Source organism: Myripristis murdjan, chromosome 23 (genome assembly GCF_902150065.1).
Source record: "Myripristis murdjan chromosome 23, fMyrMur1.1, whole genome shotgun sequence".
Taxonomy (NCBI): Eukaryota; Metazoa; Chordata; class Actinopteri; order Holocentriformes; family Holocentridae; genus Myripristis; species Myripristis murdjan.
The window spans coordinates 7,316,306-7,329,713 of record NC_044002.1 but is presented as its reverse complement, the minus strand read 5'-3'; the positions used below and the strand labels follow the sequence as shown (position 1 = coordinate 7,329,713).

Genomic DNA, 13,408 nt, shown 5'->3' with positions numbered 1-13,408 from the left:
TGTCGTGTTAAAGTCAGTGAGTCTGTCTCATTTCCAAGGAAGCTTTACGCCACCTTGGTACTTTGTTAGGAAGATTCCTCATTAGGAACCTATTTTATCCTAGAAGTTACATAATTTAGACAAAATAACAAGAAAATGTTACATACACGTAACAAAGAATCCCATGCAGTGCTATGTTTCCTGTTTACATGGTGGTCAAGCCTTCATAATTAACATAATGTTACAGCTACCTTCCTCTGATAACTTACATTATGGTACAACCAAGAGTTTTAGCTGCACAGTACTATGGGATCCTACACAGTGAAGTAACCACTTGATGTTTCCTTAACATTTTGGCAAATGCTATGCTTCCTGCTGTACTGAGAGAGTCCTAGGCAGACATATTTTATAAACATGCGACCTAACCAGGAAACACCCTCACAAATGACAGACCTTGAATTTCCCCCAGAATTTTCAACTTTCAGTTTGGAAAAGTGACTGAAGCAGCACTTGGGCAATCTTGTGATACTTGAATTTTCCACTGACCTCAGACAGAAGAACGTCTGTCAGGTGGGTCAGCAGGTCTTTAAAAGGCAAGGTGACCTGCATGACTCATTCAGTGGAAGGGGATGTTTCAAGATGCACAGGCTATTTAAATTAAGTACTGATATACAGAAAAGACGACTGAACCATTAAATGAATAAATAAAATGTTCCAAAAAGATAGAATTCTTTTGCTTATACACCAATATTAGATACTTAATAAAAGGCAGCAATCAGGCCAGCAGAAGAGCACACCAATTTATTGATCCAAACCTGTTTTTTATTTGCTATGTGTTATGATGAATTCTCAGTCAAACCGCCTCACCTCCCCCCTTTCCAGCTGTCTTTCCAGAACACACTTGACTCGCACACCTCATCTGGTTTCACAAACCACACCAGTGAACAAGCGCTTCGGAAACACTCAATTACTACAGTAAACACAGGCTTCCTCTCAGGAATCAGTCATAGGTGCTGAGAGCTCTGACAGTGATGTCACACCGTTGAAAACACGCCCACAGTCAGATGACTGAGAGATCTCTCGGTGGGTTTTAACTCACGTACATCTCAGTGGCAGAAGACAAACAGTGAGAGTGGCGTAATTTGGTAGCATTGATGCACTTGGATCAGTCCCAGACACTTTGATCCTTGCGAGGAGCTGGAACAACAGCAAACAGTCATCTGACATCAAAGTGACGAAGGAATTTCTTTAGAAGTCTAATGGCATTTAAGCCACAAGACTGCCCCCTAATAGTCAGAACCGTCTTTCTGAGCTACAGCTGACTAATGATTTTTCTCTATTATTGCATGATTTACAGTATTTCCTACCGTACCCCACTCAATGCTGTGTATTATAGTGGTAAATACAGCTGTTGTGTGGTAAGACAAGATGCATAAACATTTACTGTACATTCAAGAGGTTTGTAATTCCATAAAATGGAGTGGATGGATAGGGAGTGATAAGCTGTTGAGCCCTTAATGCGGTAAATAGCCCGTATTAGATAACAGTGTAGTTGACACATGTGGTAAGATGTTAACTGTGGGTAAAGTCTGCAAGGTTAGAAATGTACAGCTCTGTCAGAAAGCATTGAACCTCTTTTTCCTGCAGGTTTTTTAGGCTTACTTATTATTGATTGTCATCTTTTTCTAATGATGTTGCCTTGGCCTAACAAGGGACAATAACGTTAGAACTTGAACTTGAGGCATTTTGCATAACTGTCAGACTGCAGCACAGCAACATGCAGAAAATGTGAATGTGGTTCAATCCCTTTTTGAAGGCACTATACTGCATGTGACAGGGAGGGTCTGATTTGGCAGCGCGTGCATTTACCTTTGCACTGAAGGCACATTTACTTGGGGATTTGGTCAGAGAGCTGTAACAAATTACCACTGTGGATGTCTCCAAGTTCCTCGGTTTTGAGATTGCCGACTGAGCTTGGCAAAATAAATTCACCAGCAGATGGTTTTGTGGTCGCCCATGTCTGATCCTACACAGCAAAGTCAGAGAGCTCCTCAGCATGTTTGGTTATGTTGAGATATTGCAGTTACTTATGACTGCCTTATAGGCTATTACGCTTCTCTAAACTCACCTTAACTGGGGTGCATTTTACTACTTTTTTACTCAAAGCCAGGCATTCAAATGACACTAAAGTTAATGACATTTGAATAGATAGCTTAGCTTTCTGATGCCTATGCTGCAAGTGTAAACACAGACTACAGCTCTGAAATTCTGTACTCAGATACACAAAGACAAAGAAATGATACAGAGAGGCATACATACAGACACACACACACACACACTCATCACATTGTAGCTGGATGTGGCCCACATGGCCGCCCTCACTGTGTCCATCACAGGGAGGTCCACTCTCCTCGCTGAGCAGCAGCTTACACATCACTTTCTTTCCAACTCTCCTGATATCAGCACATTGAAGCCTCTGGCCAACAACTTCCTGACACTGACACTGTTGGTGTTCCACCATCCCTATGACTCAGTAGAACTACTTCTGTGCCAGTTCCCATGACATTTCTGTAACAGGATCCGGATTTATGGATCAGAATGAGCCGTGCTGCTCTTCTTCTCTGTTTTTAACCTCCTTGTTCTAGTCCAGAATCCTCTGTGCCTCAGCAGAGGACTCACTGGCTGTATCTGCAGAAATATTAATTTCTGCAAATCTGTCTTCATTCAGTATCAGTGACATGATGAATGACTCTGAGATAAGAAAGACAGGGTAACTAATCAGGGTCATGATTAGTTGAATAAATGCTTTGGATCATGGGTATGACTTGTTGGCTCATGATGTCAACGTCAAGTTCAGTAGGTGGTTGGTATGTAATCAAGCACAAGCAGTAAAAACTGGATGTGTTCTACATGTTTTAAACCCACAGATGCTATCATTATCATCTGTTCATGGCACCTTGCTTTGAAAAGTGTTGCAGCAAGCTCCAAATCCACAACTATCATATGAGGAGGCAACCTTGCTGAGTACACAGGGACATCTGCCAACAATAACACATGGCAGTGCCAAAATAAAAAAAAATAAAAATAAAAAATGAGAGAAACACTTTTTGCCAGGCCACCTTGTTTTCACTCCAAGCTGAGCTGGACCACCTCTGTGCTTGAGTCCACTAGACATTCCTAGCACTTCAAGTGTTAGCCATCAAATCATTAAAGGCATTTGTTTGTGGTAAAAAGGCTTTTATTTTCCAAGCAATGTGTTCTAATTAAAATGACAACTGAGCATGCAACATGTGGTGTATGTGGTGTGGCCATTTCCATTTGTCCATTTTGATTCATCTGTATGTGGAAGAAGTGGGTGAAGCATCCAACATGAAAAAAATGTTTTACATAGGCTGGGTTAGTGTGACTAAATACTGTTGCCCAAAATAAAGACCAACAAAAAGACAAGTCTCTTATCCATGAGCGATACTAATACAATACAAATACACTACATCAAACTGAATCAAACTGATTTAGAGTGCACTTTACACAGCAGAGTCATAGCCTGCTATAAAAGAAAGAGTTACAAAAACACATGAAAATTAAAAAAAAAAAAAATTTAAAATTTAAAAAATTAAAAAGACATAGTGCAATAAATGCATCAAAACAATGTGTAGTAAACCATTGTGATCACCAAAACAACAATGGCAGAGTTGGTAGGATAAACCAGAAAGCCCCCCAAAAAATTATTGGGGGTGGGGGTGGTGGGACATTTAACCATAAACGCATAGTAATATCGCAACCCCACAATAAATGACATAAAGACTTGTTAGGATTTTTCATCAGTGTCTGCAGCCTCTGAAGTGAAAATTCTTGTGAGGTAGATGTTATGTAATATGCTCAAGAGCTCTTGTCTTATTTGGTATTTGGAGTCTATAAGGGATGACCCTGTTCACTCTCCCCCTATAATCTGCTGATGATGACGTTATACTGCAGATCCTGAGCTGACGTTCCCGGATCTCGCGAGATTATGGGAAACAATCCCGACGCCCTCTCAGCCCCCTCTCCTCCCCACCCCTCCCTTCCCACGCCCCAGTGCGCTGTGGGATAGTGGCACTATAAAGTATATCCTCTCTCGGAGAAAGATAAGAAGCCCAAGACAGGAGGGGGATGAAGATGGCGGACGCCAAGCAGAAGAGGAATGAGCAGCTAAAGCGGTGGCTGGGCTCGGAAACGGACCTGGAGCCTCCTATTCTGAAAAAGAAGAAGACGAAGGTGAAGTTCGATGATGGCGCCGTGTTTCTGGCCGCCTGCTCAAGCGGCGATACCGAGGAGGTGCTCAGAATGCTTGACCGGGGCGCCGACATCAACTACGCCAATGTAGACGGTCTCACCGCCCTCCACCAGGTTTGTGCTAGCCTGCTCTTGCTAAATGCAAACTTGGGTTATCAACACTGCCGGTACCATAAGCACCGAACAGAAATAGCTATCATTTTGCTACCAACAACTGCTTTCCCTCGAACACCTGTCAAATGGAAGCCATTCTCATTCCGTTGTTTACCTTACCTAGGACAGCCGTCCTTTTCGACGCAGGGCACAGATGAACACATTGGCTTCTTTCAGGGCTGTGGTTAGGGGATATTTAACCCTGGGGATGTGGTAGCTCTGCGTGGTGAAAATCACAATGAATTGTCAAGTTAAATGCTTCGCTTTCGGCTTTACCTCTCGTCTCGCAAACCCCATAACGTTATTCCCCAGTCAGTTGGGTGCAGTCTAATTGCTGTACCGCTACATTTGTGATTGTAACGTTGCCTTAGTAGGATGGTTTATATTGTATAATCAAGCCAAAATATCCATCACTGTTTCCATGAGGCAACGATGTTGTTTGCTAAAAACTCATCTGTGGGTGGCAGAGCCTTGGCAGACGTGCAGTATAAATGTTGTCATTGATTGAGTAGGTTATTCAGGCTAGTTAGACTCCATGATGTAACCTGGCTAGCAGCAAAAGTCGTTTTATTGACAAACTAACGTTAGCTACAGAGACTATCCAGCGCGGTTCAGACTAGTCTCTGTTGAGGAAGCAGCAGCTAGTTGGTTAATTTACAGGTTTAGGCTAACGTTATGTATACAGCGCCAGGATAGTATATCTGAATTAAGGCCCACGTTCATACTAGTAGTGTTTTGCACATTTGTTAGAACCTGCTAACAAAAATTAAATGGCTAATAATGATAAAAGTTACCTATGAAGTACCGATAGCCATTTTCAGGCTAACGTTCAACTAGCTTGTTTAGCTAACACTAGTTAGCCGTCGTTAGCTGTTGTGGAGGTAGATAGCCAAGGTAATTCATTCGCTATCTTGATTACAAGCTGGTGGACGGACGTTTTGTTCTGATAAAATAAGTGAGCACTGTGTCCATGTTGTTCCTCAGAAATATCTGTCAGCGACACAGCTAGCTACATTGCTGTTTAACATCAATGATAAGCTAACTCTTCACCCGCTAGCGGCAGTAGCTACGTTAGCTAGCCTCGGGCAAATAATGAAAATGGCAGCTGATTGGTATCGTTAGCCAGCAATGTCAGGTGCTAGCCGATGTAACTGTAATGTCCCACATGTATGCCAGATACAGTAAGGTGAAACAGGAAGACACAAACCAGTGTTTTCTGTGATATTTGGTTAGATTGTGGCAGTAACTTTGCTGCTGCTTGTCATGACGATCAGAACTGAAAGCGACTAGATTACTTTGGGCAAGATAGAAATTAACCTTAGTGTTCCTCAGGCCACAGAAGGTTTTTAGGGTTACTTACATTGGTTTAATTGGGTTTGATTATACAGTAATGCAGGTTAACAAGTGGTGACTTCATACACTCTGGTATCATCTGCTTCACCATTTGGTTTATATGTTTTACACGCGAGTCACTCCCTGAACTCTACCTGTTAAGTGGTAAGATTTATCATCAACAAATAATACCTTGAGTATTTATTTCTTTTCTCAAGTCTTGTGATTTTTTTTTAATTTATTTTTTTTAAATAAGGTATACTGTTTAACATAATTGCATCTTCTGATGGCCAGTGCTCACATGTTGGTTTCTTGCTGTGATTCAGTAGATTTCTTTATTTTTGAGAAATGCTGGTGGAAGAATAGAGTTGATTAACCCTATTGGTGATTTTGTAAGCCCTGTGCAAATATATTTTTCATCATCTAGTTTGTTTGGTTAGTAAGTAACGATTGAAGGATTAAAAGAAGAATTGTTACATTAAATGTTTTAAAGTAGCATAGATCTCTAATGATGTCATCTCATTAGTCATTGCCTGCATGTCTAGTCTGAGTAAGCCTGAGGATTGCTGTGTGTACCTTGGTACATGTAGTATGAAACACATCTCACTCTTTGCTGTCCAGGAATTTACTCAGCATATTAAAAGTTTTGCGAACAGGTTTTTCCTAGATAGGTTATTAGCATTTTCTTTGAACGATGAGTGGGTTTTATTTCCACCAAGAATTTTCCTAGCAGTTTTACTGAAAGTATTGTTTCATCAATCCTTTGTTTGGTGAAGAGTCTTCTATAATTAAATCTGGAATTAGCATGCCCCCCTGCACAGACTCACTGGGTGGAAACGTTGCCTTTTTTTGGGCTGATGTCCAGGGATGAGCTAGAGCGAGGAAAGAATTTGCAGTGCCGCTCTTCAGACCTAACCATCTCTGGAGACAAGAAGCTGGTGTGTGTGTGTTCTAGGCCAGCATGTGATCCATGGGTTTTGGGGTCTTAGAAAGGAGTAGAAGGCGATATAGGGATTTGCGTTTTACATGCTAATCCTAGGATTGCAGGGAGGTCAAGCTGATACTGGTTTCCTTAGATGAAGTGAAGAGGAGATGGACAGCCAGAGTCACCTGATGTCCATTGCAAATGTTTGTCTTGCTTTCTTTGTCATGTCCTCTTTGATCTTGGATAATAAACATGAGAGAATCATATGGCATAATTTTTTCTATGCTAGAATACTATAAAGTTTGTCACTGGCAAGCACTGGTATTTATTAAGTTTTTCTGGGGTCTGTTAGCTTCTTTTAGCTGTCAGCATTCAGGAGTTAATCTGTTGATTACAATGACATCAGTTTTGACAGTTTCATTTTGTGCCATAAACTCAAATCTCCCCTCGTACTGGGCTAATGACCTATGGCTTTGTTGTGATTTGTGTCGTGTTTTTTCAGTGGTCACTCCTTGGGTGCAGTGATCTTGCTCCCAACACTGGTGAGCAGTGCGGGGTTATAAATACCACTACGACAAGTTCCCCTATCTGGGTTTTAGGAGATGATGCTAAGTTTGGGTATGACTCAGAGTCTGTAGCGCTGCCTTTGTAGTGCAGGCTTGGCATAATCTTAAATTTAGGCCACAGGTTGAGTCTGTGAGTCATACCAAGGATTTTGTGTCATTTAAGATTACTTGTCTTTGAAGGACCAGTAAACATGTTGTCTTCATTTGCGGTCTCTGCAGTGTGATTTATAGTAAAGGGATCATTTATGTGTCTCGTGCATTTGGGGGTTAGGGATGAGGTTAGTAATGGCTGTAATGTATGACGTCATCAGATTTCTGATACCATGCAAGAACAACGTAACGAAAAGTGTTACTCATTATTATTATCATTATTATTATTATTATTATTATTATTTATTACTACAGCCTCTTTATGGTTGATTTTTCTGGAGCACATTCCTTGCTTGTAACATAAATAACTGGGACACACCAGCTTCCCTCTTTTCCAGATACTCAGCATAGATTGCAAAGATTCAGGTGGAGTGATGTCAATACAGAGGATGTACAAGTGAAGGAGGAGTTCAGCAGATGAGTAGAGATTCCAGATCCCATCGACTAAGCTAGTCTCAGAGGGTAGCATTCCAAGTCCTGTCGTCCTAGCCCGTGCATTCTTCACATGACAGTCGTTGGAAACCATAGCAAAAGGAGAGCAGAGCAGGCATTCCTCAGCTGTCACCTAACCCCCTCCCCTCGAGTCATTCTCTCGCTGGCTTGTCTGCCTGCCTCTCTCCATGCAATGCCAAGGCCCAGCTGACTGCTGCCCACTGAACTCCATCATGGCCATGAGTGGAGAGGGAGCCAGAGCTCACCGCTTTACACAGGAAAATGTCCACACTGACCCACACATGAACTTTTTTTTCTTTGCTGTTGATGGCTTTCATGGGTCCTAGTGACTGAAATGACTTATTTGGCTTAACATATCAGTATTGGGTATTACAGTGCCTCTGTTATGTTGACATTACACACCCTCATTATGACCCTGAAATCTATGAACATTATCTTGTGCTGTCTCCATGGCAACGACTCGAGGCAGGTTGCTAGTCACTTGTGTTGGTGGATTTGCATGTACAGAGAGGCAGTTACGTAACAGACCGAATGGAGAAAGACAGTCTTGAGCAGCAGTTTAGAGTGAGAGAGGACTGCATGAATCTTGAATTGAAACAAATATGGAGCATGTGGAAGAGGGCTATGAGGGCGCTTTTTCTCTAGATCAGCATCAGTCATATTAACACATTACATAACTAGAAGAGTGCCCTCAGTAGAGTGCAGATCTCTGCTTAGCATAGCTTCCTTTTTCCAGACTATAGGCTACCGTAGAGACTCAGCAGCCAATTGTATTGACAAATCCTTTTCATATTACAAATTAAATTACTATATGATTGAAATATAATACAGTACAGTAGCCTATAGAAAGTGTACTGTAAAACTGCCAAAGCCTCTCGAGTTTAACCTTTTCTTGGTCTTAATATGTCTGTTTCTGTTTATTACATAGGCCATGCAACCTGTTTTAACCCCTGCTCTGACACTTTCTGTTTTTCTCCCATGGGTCTGCTCTGTGTTCTGTTGAATTCCTTGTCACCAGTGTGTAATCTCACCCAAAAAGCACAACACACATCCTGGAATTTTTTCACCTGCCGTTGGAGTGAACACAGCAATAATATGATAAAGAAGTGAACAAGCTGGCCAGTGAATGCATTGAGGGACCAGCGTACGGCAACTCTGTGGATACAGAGCGACGGTAGTTGAGCAGGCTAGACAGTGAATGAAGAGAGAGTGCAACACTTTGCAGAGGTTTTGAATCACTGCAACCACGAGAGGTTCCTCATCGTACAGGCATAGTGCATAAAAATTTAGGCTGATAGACCCAGTAGTTTCTGAGATTAGCTGGGACAGACACACATGACCAAACACACAATCCCCTCTTGGCTGCGCCTGGCTGAGATAATTATTGTGACTCTAACCACAACCACAACCCTGAGATTGCCAGCTATACCCCTTGCTCCAAGTTGGCCAGTCAGAGGAATAGAGAAGAGATGTTACTGACATGTCTGTGTCGTCTTGACAGCAGCATCAAGGCATTTTTTCAGACCCCAACCCATTGTCTGCCTGCCTGAGGGAGAAAATCCCGCCATCTCATATGGAGAGGCCCCTTGGCTGAGACAGGCAAAACATCTGCGCATCACATTGCACCACAGCTCTTCCCTGCTTCTCTCACCTGTTCTGATAGCCTACACATGAGAAACACAGGCCAGCAACTTCACTGTTGAGAAAAACTCAGTCCACAGACATACCTCAGGCCTCTAGCATGTTTAACTGCCTGCATAACAACCTTCAGACCTAACAACTGTTAGAAAAAGGACTACGTTATGAGATGTTTTGAGGGTGAGGTGTAATGCACAGTGCTGCCTTTATAGTAGTTTTAATTTGGTTTGCAGGGTGTGTGGCGTGAAACCTTAAGGCATGGCCGTCAAGAAGACAAAATAATGCTAATTTTAGACATCGGCTAAATTGAGTAGCTTTACATGGTTACTTTAAATGTAAATCATAGCAGCTGCACTGCTTTTCATACATGGTACGGATCAGCACGGGTCTTTTTACATGCAGGCAGCATCCTTCACCTTAAGGTAGCCCTACAAGGGAACTAGAGAGCAATGTTGCTTATACTTACCATATACTTATACTTACTTCCTTAAAATATACTGATACTCTAGACTGAGTGCTTTAGCTGAACTCGTTGTACATTAAGGTCTATGTAGTGAAGACATCACCCAGTTTGACTATGAAGTGCAGCATTTCACTCAGTATTCTGTTCATCGTTTGAATACCACCATGTCTGCTGTAAACAAACCATTTCTCAGATTACCTACTCTTTGCCTGGCAGGATCTGATGAGCAAAACCATTGCCCAGATAAAGCACATGGTTTATGGTGTGAAGACGGCACTGCCGTCTATGTTCAGAGCCAGCACACCTATTTCTTTTGTTGAAATCACACACAGCACTGGTCTCTCAGCCAGTGCCTCTGTTACATTACCAGCAAAGGAGTTACTGCCCTGAGGAGAAGCCGTTAAATGGACATGGTAAAGGTCAACAGCATTAGAAATGGTGGTTGAATGAGATGTTATTGTGTCTATGGTAATTTTTATGTCAAAGTGCTACAACATTTAGGCTGCAGCCTCCTGCTGTAATAGGATCTTGGCAGCCATCAATGACTGCCCAAATTGACTTGAGGCATTTGATATCTGCCCATTTTGGAAAAGGTCTGCTTTCAATTCACTTTTCTTGTAAAAGGGTGTACTAGGCTTTCAGTCTCTTTGTTATGATTTTAGGCTGTCTTATGGTCGCAGCCAGCCAATCATGCATGCTGAATACATTAAGATGCCGTTCAATAATTCATAGCCTGGAATCTAGACAATCTAAATTTCATTGTTCTTTGTCTAGCCCAAAGAGTCAACTGCCAATCCTTGTGAAATGTTGATCACTAAAGCCATCTTTTTGTATTTTATTGTGACTAATATTTAGATCTAATTGCTGCTTGCCATATGAGTTATTGGTGTGTATCTCTGGCAGCTAGATATCTTCTTTTGGCATTGTCACATCTGATCTGTGGTGCAATAGACTGAGTCATGTAACCGTTTAACAACATTTGTAATTGTTGTGGTTCAGTGTAATGTGATACTGCACAGACTAATTATATTTAACTTTTTTTTTCATGGCACTTCAATCCAATTTAACATTTTGTCACCATTTTATCTACTTTTGAAAAAGCTGCATCAGTCTAAAATGTGCTGCAGAACATCACATCTGTAAGTAGAGCAAATAAACACAAATGGTTCTTGCAGAAGTAAGTAAGCAAGCTATAACCTTTGTATTAGGTTCAAGCAGATGGTGGGAGCAGCATCCCAAATTATGCATGGAAGCAGAAACATCTCTACATCTGGGTGTGTGTAGAGGACAGCTAACCAAACCTTTACACAACAGCACAAACAGTGAGGTGTGGACAATGTGTTTACTGTTCAGTGACGCCCAGTTCGATCTAGGAATGTCCTGATGAATTTTGCATGCTCCACCATTTCTGTTCTGTTTCAGCCATACAGATAAACAGGCAGCTGATTTGTGTGCTGTGGCTGACCAATACTGAAGGTGGAAGGGCATGTCTTGAACTTTACAGACACAAACAGGCCCAACGTTGTGTTTGATCCAGTATAGTTGCATTAAGATCTCTGCATTAGACATCAAACGCCTGGCTTAGCTTTCCATACAGGTGCCTAAAGGTCATCCAAGCACAATGGTAAATTCTCGTCAGTGTTGAATCACTGTAGTGCTATTGTAACCTCAGCCTGATTGATGACTGAGAACGTTAATTTTAGAATCAGAGCCCCAGAACGTGCACATTTTACCTGTATATAATTGTCAGGTCTGGCCTTGTCGAGCAGGCCACGGTGACGGTTTCATTCAGCCTCTCTACCAACCCCATAATCAGCAGCAGGAAGTCCTCGTGGTGTTTGCGCGCCAATGCTTTTCATCATGCCAGGTCATCTGCTGATTGTGACACGTCGGCATTGTTTCCTTGCACACTATCTCTTGAAGTCAGACATGCCTTTCAAAACAGCCCGCCACAATGTAAGCTAAATGTGGCTTAGAGTTGGTCCAGATTCATTGAAATTAAAGTTACATTACACAAAATCTTTTTATTGTTATCTGTTTGTCAAGGTTGAAACTTGCAAATATTGAACTTGTTTTTTTCTTCTGTATATTTAGTATTACTCTTGAATAAAACACAAAATAATTCTAATCCCTTTAAATGATAAGAAAATGAATAGAATACTTGATTACTAAAATAATCAATAGTTACAGCCCTAGTTGTGAATTGAAAATAAGCAAATAAATAAGCCAAGGATAAAATTCTAAAGGTGTTTTCATTTGAGTGTTTGTAATGTTGCAGGTTCTCTGAAGTATCTGAGATGAGTGTTGCTGCAGGTTGGAACTGGTTCACCTGGGGCTGTAATGAAAATTCCTCAGAGGAGTAAATCTGTTACTGTTACTGTCCATTTGAGCTGGCTCACTTGATAGCCAAGTTACAGCTGGACTTGACCTTGTCTAATAGCATGTTTCGTTTGATGCAAAGGAGGCCATTCGATGTCAAATGCACACATTTTTGTGATATTGTTGTAATGAAATTATTGCATTGCCATAATGGACCACTGCTGCTCTGTAATGGTTTGATCAAAATAAAGGGTTGATTTGAAGCTGGAGGCTGCAATCTCATACATCTCCTCTGATGGATGCCTTTTGATGATGATGTCAGTGTGTGTTCTTGTCTGTGCAGACCAGGTTATTTCTCGCTCATGCATCATGCCGTAACTCTCCCACTCCATCGTGGAAGGACTTCTCAGGTTTATGTGAAAAAGTGTGTATAAATACCTACCTGCTGACACTTTTGTCTATAAATTGGTATAAGACCGTGCCAAGTGCTTCGACAGGCTAATGCCCAATGCTAGCTCTTCTCTATACGGACACAGTCCCAGGCAGGCAAAGGCTGTGCATAGCACTGAGCTGCTGTGAAATGTTTGTGGGATGACTTCAGCTTTTTTTTTTTCCACCCTGTGGCACATAGTGTCTGTCCTCTACTTAAGCTTGGTCTTCTTGAAGCCATCCCACTGTTGTTTGCTTGGCGGCAGTCACATGCCTCACGCTGAGCGTTTTTTATGAGCTGTTTTTGAACTGAAAACACCTGGACGCAGGGACTGTGAATTCCTCATTGTCTTAGAGTGAAGTGAGTACAATTAAGGCAGAGAATGTGTGTCCATTTGTTGTCAGTGGGAGGGTGAGGGTACATTCTTTCCATTTAATCTCAAAATGGCTGCATCTTAAGCTGACAAAATGGGGGGTAGAGGTGAAAATAATCACTCATTAAATCACACATTACAGAAAGTTTAGACTTTTGTCATTGCTATGAGGTTAAGAAATATAGAATACTGTCTTCCCAGGATTATTTTGCCGGTTTGCTGTTTTCTTCCACCCGGCATTGGACATGTCCATCCATTTGAGGCACTCTACACAAGCCTTTTCCCTTCCAGTTGATTTATATTGACCCTGGTTTGTGCTGATCTATCTGTAAGAGTTGTTTGCCATTGAAACTGC

The 13,408-nt window shown here is 41.7% G+C and overlaps 1 protein-coding gene across 3 annotated transcripts in view; it reads left to right on the top strand.

The window, feature by feature from the left end:
• The first annotated feature begins 4,055 nt into the window (after positions 1 to 4,055).
• The window catches only part of ppp1r12a (protein phosphatase 1, regulatory subunit 12A), a 56,368-nt gene continuing 47,015 nt past the window's right edge, over positions 4,056 to 13,408 (top strand). For all 3 annotated transcript variants that reach the window (XM_030045546.1, XM_030045547.1, XM_030045545.1), the window contains exon 1: positions 4,056 to 4,365. In XM_030045546.1, the coding sequence (XP_029901406.1) occupies positions 4,129 to 4,365 (237 nt within the window). In that variant the 5' untranslated portion in view covers positions 4,056 to 4,128. The remainder of the gene's footprint in view (positions 4,366 to 13,408) is intronic.